Source organism: Diaphorina citri, unplaced genomic scaffold (assembly GCF_000475195.1).
Source record: "Diaphorina citri unplaced genomic scaffold, Diaci psyllid genome assembly version 1.1 scaffold502, whole genome shotgun sequence".
Taxonomy (NCBI): domain Eukaryota; kingdom Metazoa; phylum Arthropoda; class Insecta; order Hemiptera; family Psyllidae; genus Diaphorina; species Diaphorina citri.
In genome coordinates, this window is record NW_007377937.1 from 227,438 (window position 1) to 248,495 (window position 21,058).

Sequence of the window (21,058 nt, forward strand, 5' to 3'; positions counted from 1 at the left end):
ACCCCACCAGATTGAAGTTTTAGAAAATTTACCCTTGCCGGGACTAACACGATTGTGAGTCTAGTTTTGAATTTCCACAAATTTCCTTAATCATTAAAACATGTTCAAACTCGAACTAGGTTCTTTGTCCCAGTCTCAATTCCGGGATAAGTTAAAAATTAAAACGGTACAAGAACGCAGTTATCCCTTCGTGGAGGTTTACCCTTTTAAGTAAAACTACTCACTTAAAGACGGAAGTTTATACAGGGGTGATTACTAAGTGTATCTTTTAGGTCTGGGTTTTTATTTATAAACTTTGTAGGGTAAAGAGTGAGGGGGCCTCCGGTAGGTCCGGTTTTTCAAATTTAAGAGTAAAAATCCAGGATTTAAAGTTCTACTAGTAATCACCCTGGTATAAACTTCCGTCTTTAGTGGATAGTTTTACTTAAATGGGCCAACCCTGGTACAGGCCAAAATTTGGTGACTACCTACTTTAAAGGATAAAACACTAACCCAAATTTCAGCTTCTCATCTCCAGGGCGTTCCAAGACTTTTCGAATGCTCTGTATGAACACTGGTCATTGCTTGTTTGTGACAGCTCCTTTTTGAAGCAATTTTCCATTGAACAAGTAGGTACTGCATGTGTATGTTAATGATAGTTATGGTAATTTTAGAAGAGGATTGGACCAAATCCATCAATATTGGATAAGTACATAGTTACAATTTAAATCAGACTTACGGAAATATTTCAGATGGAATGGCAATGGCAGAATTTGTTTGTAGACAATCAGGCATCCGAAATTTTTCAACACCAGTGAAGATTTGCACGGATTTGAACTCAAACCGCAACGGTCGAAGGGCATACAAAAATTGACCTTTTTCTGACGTTTCTACAAAATCTATCACCTTTTCCTAGCAAGTTCAAGAATTAAAAAGTCTTTAAGTCTCTCGAATTTAACTTTAAACTCTCTTCAATAGGAAAGGGAAAAGGACAAACGGCAAAGCAAAAGCAAAATGCAGAAGAGAGTAAGAGAGAAAAAAATGCAAAGCAAATGGTTATTATGGTTAATGGCAGGATGGAAGAAGGAAGAAGCAACGAGCAACGAAACAGAGTTGCCAGATGGCCTAGATTATTTTTCCCGTTTTCTAGGACAAAAAATCCCTTTTTGAAAATTCCCCTGTGATATACCGTCGCGCGTCGCGATAGTACTGATGATGCGACGTGTAACAGTGATGCCAGACCATACGCGATCATACCCGTTTTTTTAAGTTCATCAAATAAAATAAGCGGGAATTTTTGAAATAAGGATTCTTATCACTTCAATCTCGTTGCTGCTTTTCAAACTCCCGTGATAGCTTATCAATTAATGGAAAATAGAGTTATAGGTGGGCACCATAATCTATTCTAAAGTCTACCTTTAATTGTCCATACCACCATACCTACGTACCATTGTACTTGCTACCTGCAATCAGATTTATGTATGTATTTGAACACCAGTTAACATAAAGTTTGAGTTTCATTTCCTTGTTATTCTGTGAATGTAAGATTTCAATAATGAAGCAAGTGAAGGGTTTGTTCATGAATGTCTTTAAAACTTATCAAGCTGGATCTCTTCGTTTTATTAGTTCAAAGAAGCTAGTTTTCCATGAATTCGGTGAACCTGCTAAAGTTGTCAATGTTGTTGAAGAAGAGCTACTCAAAGTTATGTCCACAGAGGTAAGTCTTGCAGGCCCATTTCCTCCACAATAATGGAAGATATTATACATAGTGATAAAGAGTGTTTGGATCCCATAATGGAGCAATTTTTGAGAAACTAATGCTGAGTCTGCAGAGGTTTGTATGTGGGACTCTGGTCATACACCAATGTTAGATGTCACCCTTGCAGAAACTACTTGTTTATAGAAATGGTTCCTCCTGGATACAATCAGGTAGACTAAATTATATTATGCAAGACCTTATCATGAGTTTATGTTTTCATCCTAAAATTAAGTGATTCATTTTGATGCTGCTAATAATGATAATAGTATAACATTCTGCCTTTTTCTTATCAGAATTATCACCTCCAAATTTGTTGTTAGGTAAAAAAAAAAAAATGAAGTCTTTAGGGGCAGATTATGTTTTCACTGAAGAGGAACTCCGGTATGTATGATTTTTTTTCTATACCTAAGATCTCTATTGTACGAAAATTCCTCATTAATACAATTGGAAAGGTAGAACAAAACCCAACGTGGATATAATCATGAATCAAAAAATGACAAGCATGGATATTATGAGACAAACATGAACTTGCTCGAGATTGATAATTCTCAAACTCTTACATTCTTTTTCTTTTCAGAAACATTTCTCGGGACGCGTCCATACCAAAGCCAAAACTAGCACTCAATTGTGTCGGCGGTAACAGTGCTACTAACTTGTTACACACGTTAGTCAGTAAAGGTGTCATGGTCACGTACGGTGGAATGTCTCGTGAGCCTGTACGAATTCCCACGTCTGCATTCATATTCAAAGACATCACATTGAGAGGACATTGGATGACGCGTTGGCAGAAAAAGAACAAAGAAAGTGCGGAGAGAAAATCAATGATGAATGAACTGACTGAAATGATGAGGACAGGCAAACTAGCTGCCCCTGCCCATAAATAGCGCCTATTGCTAAGGTAACATTCAGAAAGGGTACTGATTTCGTTGAATAACATTCAGGAAGCGTATTGATTTCGTTGAATAACATTCAGGAAGCGTATTGATTTCGTTGAATAACATTCAGGAAGCGTATTAATTTCGTTGAATAACATTCACGAAGCGTATTAATTTCGTTGAATAACATTCAGGAAGCGTATTGATTTCGTTGAACAACATTCAGGAAGCGTATTGATTTTGTTGAATAACATTCAGGAAGCGTATTGATTTCGCATAGGAAAGATATTGAACCTAGTTACTCTTAATTTCCCAATAAAACCATGCTGTGAATTAACCAAAACCTGCAGTTTGTGTTTAAATCTTAAACTGTTGATATAGTGGGACTAACTGTCCTGCCTCAAGTTTTTAAAAAGCACTGTAAGAAGAAGAAAACACATGTCTTATAGCAGATATAGCCAGTTTGCACATTCAAGAAGCGTATTGATTTTGTTGAATAACATTCAGGAAGCGTATTGATTTCGTTGAATAATATTCAGGAAGCGTATTGATTTCGTTGAATATGGCACTTTTATTCCTCAATGTTATTTTGCCCCCATTTACACTCCTGTTCTACCTGGATTGCCTGAAATAATATCAGTGGGACACATGTGACCATAGTTTCTTCTTCTTAATATTTAAAAAATTTAAATAGGTTTGATGTTCCCTGATAATTGCAAACTAATCTGTATGTATCACAACTTTCCACATTCCCTGACATGAAATGTAAAAATAAAAACGAAGGTTTGACTCACCCAAGTGACTTATTTGGAAAACTCTTTGTACCCAACTCATATTTATGTGGTCTGAGTGATCCTTGATATCCATTGCCACGTGCAGAAGACTTAATTGAAGGCTTCCTAAAATGTCCATCTTTACTCCTCAATGGGACAACTACAGGTTTCTTTCTTAGATTTCCTGATCTGGTACAAGAAGAAACAATTTCTGGTTAGGTTTATGTAAGAAAACTTTGTTTAAAGGTAGACATGTTTCATCACTATGAATTTCATCTCATTGGCAAATGTGCATTCCATTATACTTGGCATTTTTTTTTTTTTTTTTTTTTTCCCCCAATGGGAGGGGAAACTATAACTGCTAAGGTGTTACCATCTTGAAAGTGAAGAGAAGGAAGACAGGATAGGAGAAAGCCAGCCGTTTTCCCCACTTTATCTTCAACATTAAACAAGTCAAGGGGCAAAGACCTAAGATGTTAGTATTAGTACCCTGAAAATAATAATAATAAAAGCCAACATCATATTTAGACCCCTCCTAATAGCAGTCACCAGAAAATGTGTCAATAATTTTTAGAAAGCCATTTGAAATAACTTTGTTGATGAAATTCCAGACATCTAGCACACCTTGTATAGAAATTTAGCCCAACATTTGTTTCCAACTGTATGCTATGCAATGTCAATGGTGTAAAACATGTGTAGCAATTCACACCTCCTTATTAAATATTCAAACCTTTGAAAGTGTTTTTTTTTCCAAATCATCTATTAATGTTGGCATTTGTGAATCACTTTTCCTAAATAGGTATCTACCCAAAATATAATTATAATTGTTTCTACCTAGGCACTCTTTTTACTCTAGGGGCAAGTGATTTTTATTCAATTTTTAACAGTGGTACCTACCAATCTTGGTAGTTCTTTCTAAACCCAGTTCTGTGTATATTTAAATAATAATTCTCATCAAAGAAGTTGATTAGTTGAAGCTACGGCCTTGAAATCTTATCATTATAGTACCTAATGATGAAACAATAATGGACCTCTAAAATTTCGTTCATAATACTACATACTCATATTTTGTATTATTAATCTGTTACCGAATTTCTAAAGTACCTATTTAATTTTTTTCGAAATGTTTTATCATCAATTTAAGTTGTGCACCTATATTAGTTTGCTGGACACATCCGCGAGAGGATTCTCTTACTTAGCCAATAAGCTTGTTTATAATCAGCATGGAACCCCACTGAGAGTTGTTACCGTTGAAAATGAGACCTTGAATTCAGTACAGAAACATGAAGTAAGGATTTCAAAATCTAATTTCAATGAGTATCTTGAATTTTAAAAATAGCGATATAAGTACCTACTCGTATACCTATATGACGCGATGTTGTATTCACGTGGTTTCTTGACAGAAAGAAAAAAAAAACTTTCAATTTCATTTGTTACAGGTAGTTGTGAAAATGTTAGTGGCACCAGTAAACCCAGCTGATATAAATACAATCCAAGGAGTCTATCCCATTAAACCCACTCTTCCTGCAGTTCCTGGATTTGAAGGAGTTGGAGAAGTCGTAGAAGTTGGTAGTGATGTATCCAGTCTTGCTGTAGGAGATCATGTGATTCCAGACACTCAACATTTGGGTACTTGGAGAAACTATGGCAAATTCAACCATGATGTTTTGATGAAGGTGAAATTCTTTCGTGAACACTTTTCTTTCTTTCCTTCCTTTCGTTTTCAATTCTGCGTTTGTTAAGACCCAGAAATGGCAAAATCATTAAAATTGATCAACCAGCAGCAGGGAAATGAGGGTTATTAGAATAATACCTCAGGCCCTTTGAGGGTATGAAATTATTATTACTTAGTTTTAGTGTTATTATTTTGTGATTATTCACTTGTCACAAGAATTAAAAAATCAAGTAGGTACGTATATTTTTAGCAACCTGATTCGATATTCAATCTGTGTTACTTTTGGTAATGCGTACGCGCACCGCAATTTTTTTGATATACTGGTACGCATAATTTTTGATTTTTACAGGTACCAAAGGATATTGCACTGACTGAAATTTCCGGCATAACTTCAAATCCATGCACTGCATACAGGATGTTAAAAGATTACAACAGCCTATCACCAGGCGATGTTGTTATTCAAAATGGAGCCAACAGTGCTTGTGGTCAAAATGTCATTCAAATCGCTCGTCACTGGGGATTAAAAACAATCAATATAGTTCGAAACAGAGATGATATCGACAAGTTAAAGTCTTATTTGAAGTCTTTGGGGGCAGATTATGTCTTCACCGAAGAGGAACTTCGGTAAGTATGTATGAAATATTTTTCTAAGATCTCTATTGTACAAAAATTCCTCATTAATACAATTGGAAAGGTAGAACAAAACCCAACGTGGATATAATCATGAATCAACAAGCTGGGCCCGTCCCTCCGGGATTTTTTTAGCCCGTAGTTTACTCGATCGTGGTTAAAGAAAATTAGTACCTATGTACCTATTAACATAGATGACGCTAAAACCGGTCTTAAATTAACGACTGAAGTGTTATCTAAAACGCATAGGTCGTCGCGACAAATTTCAAGATCAGAGCTCATTTGTGTGAGAAAATATGAAAAAATCCCCCAAAAACCATTTCTTCTGGTTTTTCGGCTTTTTGATTCTCTCGACAAAATTTGCACCACCACTTTCGTGTTCCTGGTAAAAAAAAAGACCTTTAATTTGATATGTAGGTCGACCAGGTTTGGATAAGTCCTTCTATGAATCTATGGGGACAGACAGACGACACTGAAGCGAATACAATAGTCCGTCCAGTATACCTTTTATTATTAGTAATAATAAAGGAAGGACGGACTAAAAAATGAAAAGCATCAAAAAGATATTATGAGACAAAAATGAAATGGCACAAATTTGGTACATAATTACCAACCTCTCACATTCTTTTTCTTTTCAGAAATATTTCTCGGGACGCGTCCATACCAAAGCCAAAACTAGCACTCAATTGTGTCGGCGGTAACAGTGCTACAAACTTGTTACGCACGTTAGTCAGTAAAGGTGTCATGGTCACGTACGGTGGAATGTCTCGTGAGCCTGTACAAATTCCCACATCTGCATTCATATTCAAAGACATCACATTGAGAGGACATTGGATGACGCGTTGGCAAAAAGAGAACAAAGAAAGTGCGGAGAGAAAATCAATGATGAATGAACTGACTGAAATGATGAGGACAGGCAAACTAGCTGCCCCTGCCCATAAGTTTGTGACATTGAAAAACTTCCAGGAGGCTCTCATGAACACGATGTCTATTCAGGGGAAATCTGGTGTCAAATACTATATTGACTTCAGACAATGAAAGATTTTTTTTTCCAACAACCAGTTCCAGCTACCATGTTACAGTAGTCAATGGTTATTGCACTCATTTCAGAAGCAAGAATCCTGAGTTGTATTCCAATTCCGAAATAAGTAAACGAAATAATTTATTTAAAAAATAAAAATAAATAAATATATTGAATGTGCTATAGAGCTCATAAAATGATCACTTCTCTCGCCCAACCACGAGAGGAAAACAAGTTACTGCTATGTTATAGACATTTTACTACTAGAAAATTAAAAAGTCTTTAGTACATCAAAAATAAATTGATAGTACCTACATAATTTTATTAAATTTTACTATCTCTTCTAATGAAATGAGTTATAATTATTTAATAATAAAAAAGGACTCACTAAGTTTATCACAAAATAATCAAAATTAGTTATAATTAATTCAAAGGTTAAATAAATCTTTTTTTATGACCTGAAATTTTCATCATCAGAGCACCTTGGCTGAAAAAAGTAAGGTATTAGGTAATTGTGATCACAGTGAATGTTAATCACAAATGTCATTAATTATAATATAATTATGTCACCATGGTAAATTCTTTGACTTGATTTAGACATGAACCACCAACTCACTAACCTACAAATCCAAAGTCAACCACGCTAACCACATACAACTGAGGTGGTACTAAGTTTTAGCAAAGTTCAATTTCAGGCAACATCTCATTTATTTGCTTTGTTCAATTTCAGATTCACATGTTAGTGACTGAGGTTTTTTTGTTGACCATAACAACTTTTAACATGGTTCCTCAAAACATATATACTTGAATATCGCTTGCCACAAGATTTACATGTTGTAGTACATATTTTTTTATGCTTCTGCAGAAAGCTTTCCCACTTATATTGTTTCCCACATTCATTGCAAGACGAATCAAGCATATTTCGATTTTTTTCATGCACTTTCATGTGTCGTTTCAGATTTTTATTTGTAACAAATCTCATGTCACACTTCTCACATTTCCAAGCTTTGTAATTAGGACCTGAATGCTTTGTAAGGATATGGTAATTCAATCTTTGTTTGTTTGTAAATATAGCTTGACAATGGACACAATTCAATTTCAACTTGTGTAGTCGATTAATATGTGAATTCAAGTGTCTCTTGAGTCTAAAGGTGGAACCACAATCATTACATTGAAATGGTCTTTCTGTGTTATCCTTATCACTATTGTGCATATTCTCCATGTGTCTTCTTATACCTTGAATGTTGCTCAATATTTTATCACAAATCCTACACTGAAATATTGACGAATGTGAACGTTCATGCTTTCTTCTCAAATAATCACTTTTATATAACCTATCACATACTGAACACTTACTTGTGAACTCTGAGGAATGTACAAACAAATGATGCTTCAAAGATTTTTTATAAAGAAACGATTTCTCACAATATGTACAAGTATACTTCACGTCACCACTGTGCATATTCATGTGATCGTCAAAAGTCTGTTTATGTCTTATGTGCTTACCACATATGGGACATTTAAATCTACCTTGGTCAGCATGTGTAGTGGAATGCACTTTCAATGTACTATTATTGCTAAATGATTTTCCACATACTTCACATTTACAAGGTTTTAATTTGAGGTGGACAGCTTCTACATGTTTCTTGAGACTTACTTGACGATGAAACTTCATAGGACATACTTCACATTTGAACCGTTTGATTTTCAAGTGCACACCATTAACATGTTTTCTGCGTTTACCACGTTGTTCAAACCACATAGGACAGAATTGACATTTGAACTTATTTTCACCAAAAGAAAATTTATCATTATATTTCCTAGTATGCAATTTCTTTGTAAAACTTTTCATTTTATCCAATCTTAATTGTTTCACATCAGTTTTTTCAGAAGGATAATGAATCCTTGATCCATTTGCTTTAAGATGAAGTACACCTTGCTTTTTCTTCAGAACATCTCTCCATTCTGAGTCTTGACAGTCAAATATACTGAATCCAAATAATGACTGGAAGAAGTCTGGAGTATACAATTCTTGAGGATTGGCCTTTCTTGGTTCACCTCTCTTTTTCTTAATCCGAACTTTTATCACATTAGGTTTTAATGTTTCACCCTTGATATGTGCAGTATCAATAATTCGGTCATTTTCAAGAGTGCTTTGATCAAGTCCATCTTCTAAAGTTTCCTCCTCTTTTTTTGGAACCTGCATTGCAAATTGGATTTGACTTTCATCTGATACAGGAGTGAACTTGGTTGTATTCTTAATTTCTTTCTTACACATCATCATTGTACCATTTGGAATTGCCTTTGCTACCTGAGGGGGAAAAAAAAATAATTGTGTTTGGGTCAGAGCAATGGTTGGGACTATAGTCAGTGCTCTGTAGTGTAGTGACTATAGTGCAGGACTAGGCTACTTTGTTTGAGATAACTTGTATTCTGACTATTATGGAATATAAAACTTGTGGTTTGCCATAAAGCTTTCAAGAGTTTCAAGGCTACAATATACAAGGGAATTATTATTATTATTTTTCAATACAGAAATTCATAAAAGCATCCAATATTGCACAATAGAATCTACCTGTTGATTATTGGCCAAGAGAATATCTACCTACTTTGCTACTAGACTAATTGAGTTATTTGCTTGTATTTTATTTCACTTGCAGGTTTTAAGTTTGTTCACTGTTGCCACAGGATTGTTTGATATTTATTGCTATTACATGTCAGCCCCAGGCTCTACACACTATGGCTACTACATTCTCAGCTATCAGTTTGTCTATGTTGGTAGTACTTGGGGTAAGTACCTACAGAAAAAGGAGTAAGAGAACAATGTGAATTGTTTCTAGCAAAAATGTAACTCAGGGGCAAAGATACCACATTTCCCAAGTTATAAGCAAAACAAACAATTATCCACAGTATAATGCTACAAGGTGTTAACTAATATTCTATGAATATTAAGTTCCAAAGTTGTATAATATGTACCATATATCTTTCCAAGGTACCTACCCTTATCAGTTTCTGAGGAACTTGCAAGTTTATTCATTTTTTATCAGGATTGAGGGGTCTAATCTTTTGTCTGATAAATTTGTAGTAGGTACCAAGATTAGTTATACCCAAACATTAAATCTTATCCAACCAACTTTGTTTATTTTCAGTGAGAAATATGCTGGTCTTGTTTGCCTTGTTTTCAATTTTGTTGGGAGCCATCAACATAGTCACCAGCATCCTGTTGATTATTGCTTTAAGAAAGGTATGTTCCATCAACCTGTTGACCTCTGTTATCTGCTACTAGAATTTGGTAGGAGTCAGAAATCCCTGCTTCCCCAGTTTTGCTCCTTTTGCTTTGCTTTGAGCTTTCCCTCTGGTCAGAATAAACAAGGTATATTCTATTTCTATTGTATTCTAGTTTTCTCTTTGGGTTTGAATTTGGAAAACGTTTGAAACTATTTTTGCTTTGCTTTGAGCTTTTCCTCTGGTCAGAATAAACAAGGTATATTCTATTTCTATTGTATTCTAGTTTTCTCTTTGGGTTTGAATTTGGAAAACGTTTGAAACTAATAATTGTGTTTGGGTCAGAGCAATGGTTGGGACTATAGTCAGTGCTCTGTAGTGTAGTGACTATAGTGCAGGACTAGGCTATTTGAAACTAAATTATATCAAATCAAAAGTGTCCCTGTAAAATGTACGGTTTGGCCAGTATTTACTGCCAATTTTTTTTAAAAGCTAGTCCAACACATGATTCTTTGAGAGATTTAATGTACATTGTCCTTAAAGTTAAGAAATTCTGTCAAATATGGATGCATAAGAAATTCTGGTCAAATATGGATGCATATTACATTACACTATTACAGGAGTATGAGAAGAAAATGGTACCATGGCTCTATTCGTTTGTTGTGCTGACCATCTTCCGATTCATTGCCTGGGTATTTGTATCCACGGTGAATGATCTAACATTTGGCTACAATCTCACCATATGTATACTGTGGCTCCTGTTCACTATTGCCAATGTGTATGGATGGCTCCTCGTGTACTCCTTGTATCTGGAACTGGCTGATTTGTCCAAACTAGAAGATGTGGCACGATTAAGAGTAAGTTTAATTTCCATAATGCAAGTACAATATGATTTGACACAACATACGGTGAAATGTAGATTTGATGAAATAAATCATGTAGATCAAAAATGTTCTTGCTTCTAGAAGCTATGGTTCGGCGGTTATATGGGGCCAAAGTTCCACTATTTAGGGTTAAATATACTGGAAAAGGCTCAAAAATAGTTTGCTGTTCTCAGAACTTTACTTCGAACTACAGGTCACTAAAATTTTGCAGAGGTTCAATAATTTGTTTTATTGTTTTTGGAAATCTTGCCAAAAAGACAGGAAGACACCATCAAAAAAGTGTTCCTATTCCTACTTCAGAAGTTCAGAAAGCAAGGTATCCAAAAATTTGAGTAAAAGTGGTGCAAAGTCACCTCAGTTTACGGTACCTATTTAAATTTGAATTTTGTATAGTTTGTTTTGTTTAATTGTTTTATTGTTTTTGGAAATCTTGCCAAAAAGACAGGAAGACACCATCAAAAAAGTGTTCCTATTCCTACTTCAGAAGTTCAGAAACAAGAAACAGCAAGAAAAGAAAGTAAAAAAGTGTATAGACTTAACGCACTTCTATTGTGAAGACTTGGACAGAAAGATCTTTCCCATAGAGCCAGTCTCCGGAACTAAGCAGGCAAGTGTTAAGATTATTCATGTGTAGTAGGTAATGTATGCTTACTACCCAATCAGTGGCTTGAAGGTGAATTCTATTACACAGTATTTTGAAACTGTCAATTTTAGACTCAACAGGCCATTTTGTAGGTAGGTATAAGTACTTCCTACTTGATTTAGCAGTGTCCACACTTTATAAAGTATTATTTAGCAGTGTCCACACTTTTAACATTATAAAGTAGGTATGTAAATACTCAAGCCAAATTTGCACTAAAACAAGCATTTTCTCTTATCTTCCTACTTGATTTAGCAGTGTCCACACTTTTAACATTATAAAGTAGGTATGTAAATACTCAAGCCAAATTTGCACTAAAACAAGCATTTTCTCTTATTACTTGGGTTCATGATTATATTATTGAAGTATTCACATCAATCTGACTGATAGACATGTCTGTCAGGCAGTCTGACTATGAGTGGAGGGGATAAGTAAGTAATAGCCAGCAGTTAAATTCTAACGTTCTTAGTAGATCAGGTCATTGTGAGTGGTATCAAGATGGGTGATGGCCTTGAATAACAATTCTCTTGCTGTAACTAATGATAGTAATATTGCAGGTAGTGTTAACAGTATTCATGATGAGACAAAAGTCCAAAAACAAGTAGTTGAACAAAATAGCACTAGTGAATAACAATTCTCTTGCTGTGACTAATGATAGTAATATTGCAGGTAGTGTTAACAGTATTCATGATGAGACAAAAGTCCAAAAACAAGTAGTTGAACAAAATAGCACTAGTACAACTACTAGTATAGATAAGAAAGATGATGAAAGTCTTATTAATGTAAATGTAAATAGTGCAGAAATTACTGATGATGATATTGATGGTGACTATAATGTTGAAAAACAAACATCAAAAAATCCAGATAACATTACTGAGACAAAGATAATTCCCTCTACTAAGGGAACTATTCCTTCTGAACCCACTGACAAGGTTGTCTTGGTAGTTGATGAAGATAATGCTAAGGAAGCAGTCAATGAACCTGAAACACCAGAAACCAAAAAGATAGAAAAACCTGAAGTTACTGTTGAGCAAAGTAGCACCAAAAAAGAAAAGACAAGACCATCAAAAACTTCCAAGACAACAGAGATTGAAATTAAGGAAAAGAGTAAATTAGGGAATAATCTAGATGAGACTCTACCTCCTCCTTTGAAAAATCCTCCAGTTGCTGATGTGCCAAATATTGACACTTTGGAGGGAGACAACAATGCAGCTGTTAATAATGATGAAGAAGAAGCTTTCTCTTCGAACGTAGACAACAGGAATTACAAGCAGCAAGGAGATGACCCAGGAGAGTCTCTTCTAGATCCTCAGGAAAATACTCCCTACGTTAGTAATTCACTACATAATACTGATACTCTTGAACTTGAAAGAAAATTATATTTTAAATGTTCCCGCTATAAAATGTCATCACGTGTTGTACATGTAATGGCAGTGTTGCCAGATTGAAAAAGTCCCTGGTCTTGAAAAATTCCCCAGTAATAAAATAAAATATCCCTCGAGTTTTTATTATTTTTGTAATACCTATTTAAATTTGAATTTTGTATAGTTTTGTTTTGTTTTGGGGATGTCTAATTTACCGACCTGAGGAAATCACTCCTCCTGGGCTTACGGTGAAGAAATTTTTACCGGCCAAAACGGTTTTGGATACCCTACGTTATACCAGATGGGTTTGAGGAGGCTGAAGACTCCCATTTCTTCACTTACTTTGTTATTATGTTTGTTGTATGTATAGTCATGTACTTGGTGTTCTATAACAAAAGGAAACTGCTAGCTCTTGCTTTGGAAGGAAGACATGCTGGAAATAGAAGGTCTAGATCAAGACGGGGAGGTACATATTCTCGGGTCAACACTGGGTTTGATGAGTCTAAGGAACATCTTTTGTATTAATGTTTCAAGTTAATAATCATAGGTCCCATATCTATGGGCTGAACAAAAATTTATTAACTAAGGTGATGTACTTATCAAATTTTGTGTATAATGTACATTAAGAGTTTTTTAACACTTGTCTTGGCTTTATTTAGGCCGTAGATAAAAGCAGATTGTGCAGTAATTTAATGAACACACGGAGTTCTCCACTGTGTTCACATGTACCCACCTTACACCTTTAGAAAGACCGACTGAAAGTATGTTGTTCTTAACCCAACACAATTATTACTACATATTACAATTTTAGTTTTGTGAGAATTATATCTACAGCAAAAAATAAATGTCCAAGTCAACAGTATGGCACAATCCTCAACCTGCTGCAGTTATGAGGTTATCATAAACGTTTATGTTAACAAGGTTAGTTCAGCATTGGATTATAAAAATTTAAAACACCATTTTAATCTGTAGGTGTAGATACTGATTTTGTTTACTATCACTAAATTAATAAGTTCCCTATTACTAGGAAAGGACCTACCTAAGTATTGCATTCTCCTTTATTTGATAAATGATGAGACTTTTTTATTTAAAAATAATATTGAACATGTTATTGTATCCAATTAATAAAAAATAGATATCAGGTAGTTTTATATTATTATGTATTTTATTTAATTACAAGTCCAAATCCATCTACTTATTCTTCTATTGTTTATATATTTTCACCTAATGCACTTGTATGGTGGTAGCTGAATCAGTAACCCTGAACTTTTTGTTTTAACTCAGTATGTACATTTTACTTTCTCTCGATATTTCTACTTTCTACTAACCGTTAGCTTCTATTCAGAATACAGGTTGTTAATTACTTGATTTCTTTAGTAGATGAAATTTTCCACCATCCTTCATTGAATACCCACCTTTTCCCTACTTAGTAGTAGCACAGAACAAATATTTAAAACCCCTCTATTTATTTATTAGTAGACTATCATGAGATGAGATAAATATCTAATCTGTGCTGTCAATAGCTTAATATTATTTGATATTTAGACTGCAATTTTTTTTCTCTTTTCTTTTCATGTTGTGTGCATAGTTTGCTTTTATTTTTGTTGAATAGGGATTTCCCAGGGTTTAACATGTACTATTTCTCTATTTCATATTTGACATTACCCCTCCGACACCCACTGAAAAAGTTACATGTTCCTTTTCATTAGGTTCGCAAAACAAAATAATACATAATTATGTAGGATTTTTCTGTCCTCTTTAAATATAAATTCAAAAGTGTTAATAATTGTTACAGAATCAAATGAAGCCTTCTTCTTTTAAAATCTACCAGGTAGTTTTTCGTTACTTTTGTTATCAATTTTCTGTGTCGAAATTTGTGTCATGTAATGGCATCAAACCCATAGGCTGTTTTTCAAAAGACAATACTTTCCAGGTCACGTGTCCGGGCGTATGGCTCTGTTCGAAAAGCAAAGTGGCTCTCTCATTCAAACTGTTTGGTATAATAAAACACAGCAAGTTTGTTCCACCCCAATTTCCGCTCCGATTTGAGCAAACACTGACATTTTCTAAGGTATCAAAACAACTAATAGGTACCTACGTGTGACCTATATTCTATATTATATGATTCCCACTTGTTTGATGTGATGTAGTAATAATCACCACCTACAGATGTACTTACATATTTTTGTTTGTTTTTAATATACACACATTTTTACGCTTAAATGACATCATGTTCTTTTGTTCTGGACGGACCGTTATACAGTTGAAAAACGTCCAAATTGTGACAAACGTAGAACGATAGACTCAGAGCTTGGCAACCTACTGGACTATTTGGGTAAGAAAAACTTGCCAAGCGAAGTTTACAAGTCACTGTAGTGTAGAAAAGTGAATTTTTTTATTATTATTATTATTATTATTATTATTTTTCATTGTGTTAGTGTGATCCACGTGTGTGCTTTCTTTTTGTAGAATGAAGCGGAAAATCAAACAGGGTAAGTATTATTCAAGAAAAACTTGCCAAGCGAAGTTTACAAGTCACTGTAGTGTAGAAAAGTGATTTTTTTTTATTATTTTTCATTGTGTTAGTGTGATCCACGTGTGTGCTTTCTTTTTGTAGAATGAAGCGGAAAATCAAACAGGGTAAGTATTATTTCCTCTCTTTCTCTCCCTCCTTCGGGTAGTTAAACTTGGGTCCATGGATTCCAAATATGGTCATCACTTTCTGTACTTACCTTTTTTCCTATTGCATTATGTACAGACAACTTATCATAATATTATAATGTGAGAAATTATTGTAACCGACTAACCGAACCACTTTTAAATCCCGTCAGGTATTTCAAAATCCCGCATCTTTCATTCAAGAGGAAATTTTGCCAAGAAGATTATTTCAAGTGAACTTAATCCAACAAAAAGTATTCACATCAATCTGACTGATAGACATGTCTGTCAGGCAGTCTGAGTATGAGTGGTGGGGATAAGTAAGTAATAGCCAGCAGTTAAATTCTAACGTTCTTAGTAGATCAGGTCATTGTGAGTGGTATCAAGATGGGTGATGGCCAAGACATCTATCATGTGCTGCTAGCATCCCAGGCCCACTCAGTATCTATTTATCTATTCAGATTTTGTTGAATATGTTCTTTTTCCTAATAATGAACTCTTCATCTTCAGTTGCAGATAATTGATAACCATAAGGCATTCAACATAATTGTAAATTACAACTTGGGACCTGACCGTTTCCAATAACATTGTGGAGGACAATGCCTAGATTTGAGAAGAATAATGAAAACTTGAGAAATATGTGATACACTTTCTGGTCAAAATAATCTGCAAGTATACCTTTACAATTATTTGTTTTTGTCTACTTGAACCAAGATTTCATTTCAAAATAATATGAATTTCATGTATTTAGCTGTTCTTAGTGTTCTTTATATTTTAGTTCAATCTCAGGATGTAGAGATTCAAAATCAAACCATTCAATACAATGCCCTGTTTAAACTGAACAACCATTCAAATGTTTTAGACAATATATTGAAAAAAGAAACAAAAATTAATTTTAATGATTACTTATTAAAAGAACCTTTGTTTAATAATGTGATCAACATTGAAAATGTTTTAAAAGATTCTGATATCTTATATCAATGTGATAAAAATATCCCAAATTTAAATAAAACTATTGAACTAAATCATGTGAAAAAATATCCAACCATTTTATTGTGCATGGGACTGGCCCATGTGCTGATGTTAATTGGAGTAGTATTAACACAACAACAAATTCCTGATCCTATGTTATTGAGATTGCCAAAAAGTAAATCTGACTTGGATAGTTTGATCAGTATTATGAATGCTAACAATACTTTGAAAAATAATGTTATGTGTGAACAACACAAGGTAACCTTGCCAAGTTATTCTTCAGATGTAGTAGAATATGTCAAGATACTTAATCCTCTCCTAGACAATACAAGCAACTGTAAAAGAGTCTGTCTAGACTTTGGTAATGACATTAATCCTATTTGTGCTTTGTTAATAGAAGCAAACTCCATTTTCTACAATCTTCTTAAACAGTATAATCAGAATTCAAATCAAGTAGAAAATATTGATAGTGCAAAAGCCTTGGAACAAAACAGTGATGTTGATAAAACCACCATTATTACTACCAAAGGGATCACTGATAATTTAAAGAAGGAAGTCATTAACACCATCAGCAAGGATAATATAACAAAGTCACACAATGTGAATAACATTTATTTTCTCTCTTTCTCTCCCTCCTTCGGGTAGTTAAACTTGGGTCCATGGATTCCAAATATGGTCATCACTTTCTGTACCTTTTTTCCTATTACATTATGTACAGACAACTTATCATAATATTATAATGTGAGAAATTATTGTAACCGAACCACTTTTTTCCCCATCAGATATTTCAAAATCCCGCATCTTTCATTCAAGAGGAAATTTTGCCAAGAAGATTATTTCAAGTGAACTTAATCCAACAAACCCCGGGTTCATGTCACCCAGTCACTCTCTGCCACTTTGTCATCTCACTCTCCGAGCTCAGTCAATATGCTCAGCCTGTCGAAAGTTTCAACCCTAATTTGGAGCATGGTTGGGTCGACTTGCTTTTACAACCAACTCGGAATTTCCCTGTGAGTAATTTTATTGATTGTTTCTTTCTCTATGTAAGAATACTCGTGTGTAACAACTGCTATTCAGGCAGGTACTTGTACACATGTAGGTATCTAAAAGATATATTGTAGGAAATTTTCGTATTATTTACGGAATATCTCAGGGTATTGCCTAATACATTTACACACATAATTAGGTATACTTATATTAATATTCTTACAAAAGCATCATCATATTGTTTGACCCCCCCATAAGTTACGTCGAGTTGTACATTTTCAGGGAATATTGGCTCCAAAACTTGAACTATGCGCTGGACTCCTTCTTGAGGAAATTATCATATTGTTTGACGCCTTTGACCCCCCATAAGTTACGTCGAGTTGTACATTTTCAGGGAATATTGGCTCCAAAACTTGAACTATGCGCTGGACTCCTTCTTGAGGAAATTATCAATGGGCAGTTTTCACGAGTAATAAAAATGTCTCCCGTACAGTTTCGAAAGGTAATTATAAACCGTTGGTGTTTGGAATGTTGTGTGATTGCGCGTCCTACGGGCTTTTTATAATAAATAATTATAATAAAGGGTAACCACTACGTAGGTGACGTTAACGCTTTTCAGAGTGTATATTGAGCCTGTTGAGGGCATTTGAAAAGTTGTTTGAAATCCCAAGAACAGAGACTATGCCATGGTTGCAGAAGTGTTTTTGTTTGGTGGAAATGTGAAGTCTTTCTACTTGAATTGTTTCTACAAAGATGATTGTCTGGTTAAAACATACAAAACCGCGCTGACAACTATGAAGTCTTCATGATATTTCATAGTCTTATTTATTTCAGGACAAAAAGAACAAGGATACACGGAGCCATATTTGCCAAAGAACAGTATGCCATGTCTCAAATCTTCACCAATTGCCAATAAAGAAAAGCCAGACCTTCGCTTCCAAAAGAATCACAGGGAAACGAGATAATAATCTCAAGAAAGTCTGGACGGAACCAAAACAATCAGGTAAGTACCTACATATTTTTACATTATACCTATTTTACCGGCCCTATTTCATTTTAGAACTAATGCTACAAATACGGAGGAAACCTGTAATTTGTAATTTTGTAATTTGTAATAATGGCTTTTTATTTTTAACATTGTAGTTTTATAATAGTTGTACAAGTAGGTAAAATAATAAGACAATGAGAAAATATTGGAATAAAAAAAATGTTTGGGTCAAGTGATATTTCACATCTAATTTGTCCACAATCACGAAGCAAAAATTGACCTCGTGGACTAGTGACATATCTCGGCAAATGTCCATAGTAGGTCGTGGTTATGTACCGAGTTGGGTTGGGTTCGGACTAGTTGAGACAGGATATTGTTTCTACAGTTTGGCATGGGAGTGGTAACTAACCAAACTGTAGAAACTGCAGTCTGAACCCTACCCAACCCGGTACATAACGTACCACGTCCTTACTCCTGCTTGTGCATTGTATGACACATTTGTCGCACCTCTTGTTTTTATTTTGCAGCAAGGTCAGTATTCACCCCCAGTAATAAGAATTCGAAAAGATTTGCAACCCTTAAAAAGGCCATTTCTTGTTCATCGATTGAAGAATATGGGAGAGTTCCATGTAGTGTGTGTCAATGCGACATTTGTGCCAAGTTTGATTACGTGTTTTATGGGGACAACAAAATGTCAGTTGGTGATGGAAATTTCATCAAACGATGTACACCATGTGACCTGTGTACCTGTCAATCTGATGATAGGTAAGTCGCAATAATATATCATCATAAACGCTTAGAAAAATACTCCCTAAATAAAGCGACCAAGATCTCTTGTGGGATTTTCCTTATGTAGGTCCCTTTATTTATTACTGCTATCATTATTAATTTATAATTTCTTCTTGCTCTTTGACTGTTTCTCTAGGTCTATTCCAGTGGTTAAATCGCATGCAAGTCCTCTTACTACACCAAAGTCCAAGAAGAAGTTCAGAGATGACTATCATTATTAATTTATAATTTCTTCTTGCTATTTGACTGTTTCTCTAGGTCTATTCCAGTGGTTAAATCGCATGCAAGTCCTCTTACTACACCAAAGTCCAAGAAGAAGTTCAGAGATGAAAGCTCATTTGCAACATACGCCCGAGCCATTTCAGATGTTTGTTTGAACCAACCAAGGTAATTTAGATTGAACTGTTTTATGTACTCTTGTTTGACAATATTTCATCAATGACAATATGATTTCTGAACCCGTTTTAAGAGCTACTAAAATTGACACTATAACCAGATAACCACCTACCTAACTCTTGTGTATTGTTTCAGTTTGCATAAGGAAGACAATGTGAGGAACAGGACCAGTAACGGTCACTCCTACCCTGTATCTCGGTCAGAGCCTACCAATGTCTATTATACTCATCAATGGAAACACATCAATGATCTAAACAGATCTTCAAGATATCTGTTTTATTCAAACTTGGAAAACTTTTACAGACAATTGTATTTAAGGGCCAGAGAAAGAACTATTGCATATTCTTCGTAAATGACGGAGCGGGAATTTTTTTATATGTTTTAAAAATATAGCTACGCACTACACACTTTTATATTTATGCACAAATATACCACGAACAGTTTTGAATTGATCAAAGGTCTTTTCTGTACGTTGAGAATTCTGATGTGACTAAAAACGCAGCCTAAGTAGGCGTCCACAATGGAGAACCGATCATCGACCCTCGCCTACTACCGACCCATTAGAAAATAAACCATGCTCGGCGAGGGTCAATGGTCCACGGTCCATGGTCGCCGTTTTGGCCGCACACTTATTATTATTATTTTAAGAGGTTCGATAGAGGAAACTGTAACTGCTAGGGTCTTATAGTCCCGAAATCGAATGTATGTATAATTTTTTGTAATTTGTACTTACAACTAAAGTTGTGTAAATAAAGAAAAAAAAATCGAAGAGAGAAGGCAGACAGGATAGAGGAAAGCCAGCCGTTCCGAGAACGAACCTCATCCCTTAAGGATAAAATCCGCGCACTTAGACCATAGCCTTTATTCTTAGAAAAACTGCGGGTAGTCGGGTACGCTTTTATACGCCACGAGGTCGTACGACTACGTGAATTGATCACTCAAGTGTGATGTTATTTTCTGCAACAACGAAGGTCTTACTGTCCGGAAACTGAAAATGATCAGAAGGACAGGGTAGGAGAAAGCCAGTCGTTCCGAGAACGAACCTTGTCTCTTTACTCTCTTTCCCCACTCTTACGAGGTCGTGTGTAGAATTCAATTCGTTTCATGCGATGGAAAAATCGAAGGCCCCAACGGCGACCAATGACCCTCGCAAAAAAAAAAAAAAAAAATACTCGGCTCAATTTCTTGATTTTCTGTACTATAATAAATGGTCAAGGATCGGTCGAGGACGCTTCTATTCATTAGCATGGTTTATTTTCTCGTGGGTCGGTACTAGGCGAGGGTCGCGGTTGATTGTCGGTTCTCTGTTGTGGACGCGTGGTACAAGTTCACCATTTTCCTTGCGAGTGGGAAATTCCTCTCGTCTATTTTCCATTCCTGAAATTGATGGAATGTATATAAGTATAATAAATTTATATATTTTTTTTGCTAGAATCATTTACT

At 35.0% G+C, this 21,058-nt stretch overlaps 5 protein-coding genes across 9 annotated transcripts in view; 4 read left to right on the forward strand and 1 right to left on the reverse strand.

Moving 5' to 3' along the window:
- The window catches only part of LOC103509478 (enoyl-[acyl-carrier-protein] reductase, mitochondrial), a 20,580-nt gene extending 13,599 nt beyond the window's left edge, over positions 1 to 6,981 (forward strand). The window contains exons 1-4 of one of the 3 annotated variants that reach the window (XM_008474100.3): positions 1,352 to 1,696; positions 4,826 to 5,062; positions 5,411 to 5,685; positions 6,330 to 6,981. In XM_008474100.3, the coding sequence (XP_008472322.1) occupies positions 1,535 to 1,696; positions 4,826 to 5,062; positions 5,411 to 5,685; positions 6,330 to 6,729 (1,074 nt within the window). In that variant the 5' untranslated portion in view covers positions 1,352 to 1,534 and the 3' untranslated portion in view covers positions 6,730 to 6,981. Of the gene's footprint in view, positions 1 to 1,351; positions 1,697 to 4,494; positions 4,675 to 4,825; positions 5,063 to 5,410; positions 5,686 to 6,329 lie in introns of those variants that run through there. The other 2 variants (XM_017444206.2, XM_026823811.1) reach the window with 2 other exon arrangements.
- LOC103509480 overlaps positions 1 to 11,040 on the forward strand; it is a 22,092-nt gene extending 11,052 nt beyond the window's left edge. For both annotated transcript variants that reach the window (XM_008474104.3, XM_008474103.3), the window contains exons 3-5: positions 9,373 to 9,502; positions 9,862 to 9,956; positions 10,558 to 11,040. In XM_008474104.3, the coding sequence (XP_008472326.1) occupies positions 9,373 to 9,502; positions 9,862 to 9,956; positions 10,558 to 10,902 (570 nt within the window). In that variant the 3' untranslated portion in view covers positions 10,903 to 11,040. The remainder of the gene's footprint in view (positions 1 to 9,372; positions 9,503 to 9,861; positions 9,957 to 10,557) is intronic.
- LOC103509491 overlaps positions 1 to 17,100 on the forward strand; it is an 18,747-nt gene extending 1,647 nt beyond the window's left edge. Inside the window, exon 2 of the mRNA XM_026823803.1 lies at positions 15,994 to 17,100. Coding sequence (XP_026679604.1) covers positions 16,216 to 17,100 — 885 coding nt within the window. The 5' untranslated portion in view covers positions 15,994 to 16,215. The remainder of the gene's footprint in view (positions 1 to 15,993) is intronic.
- On the reverse strand, positions 6,744 to 9,040 carry LOC113467565 (zinc finger protein OZF-like). The gene has a single exon (XM_026823810.1). It carries the CDS (start codon positions 8,994 to 8,996, stop codon positions 7,452 to 7,454), a length of 1,545 nt encoding a protein of 514 aa, XP_026679611.1. The 5' UTR covers positions 8,997 to 9,040; the 3' UTR covers positions 6,744 to 7,451.
- Positions 17,099 to 20,067, forward strand: LOC103509492. Of its 2 annotated transcripts, none has more exons than XM_026823812.1 (6): positions 17,099 to 17,465; positions 17,837 to 17,944; positions 18,262 to 18,445; positions 18,958 to 19,195; positions 19,478 to 19,606; positions 19,751 to 20,067. In XM_026823812.1, exons 2-6 carry the CDS (start codon positions 17,921 to 17,923, stop codon positions 19,965 to 19,967), a joined length of 792 nt encoding a protein of 263 aa, XP_026679613.1. In that variant the 5' UTR covers positions 17,099 to 17,465; positions 17,837 to 17,920; the 3' UTR covers positions 19,968 to 20,067. The 2 variants fall into 2 exon arrangements, with proteins under 2 accessions (XP_026679613.1, XP_026679614.1); XM_026823813.1 differs by having other exon boundaries at positions 17,101 to 17,465; positions 18,277 to 18,445.
- The last annotated feature ends 991 nt before the right edge of the window (positions 20,068 to 21,058 follow it).

What these genes read in the sequence shown, in the direction of transcription:
- LOC103509492 (XM_026823812.1), top strand. Translation starts at nt 17,921, where the DNA reads ATGTCTCCCGTACAGTTTCGAAAG. An exon ending in CTCCCGTACAGTTTCGAAAG is followed by an intron (nt 17,945 to 18,261) that starts GTAATTATAAAC and finishes GATATTTCATAG; the next exon opens with TCTTATTTATTTCAGGACAA. An exon ending in GTTTGTTTGAACCAACCAAG is followed by an intron (nt 19,607 to 19,750) that starts GTAATTTAGATT and finishes GTATTGTTTCAG; the next exon opens with TTTGCATAAGGAAGACAATG.
- LOC113467565 (XM_026823810.1), bottom strand. Translation starts at nt 8,996, where the DNA reads ATGATGATGTGTAAGAAAGAAATTAAGAATACAACCAAGTTCACTCCT.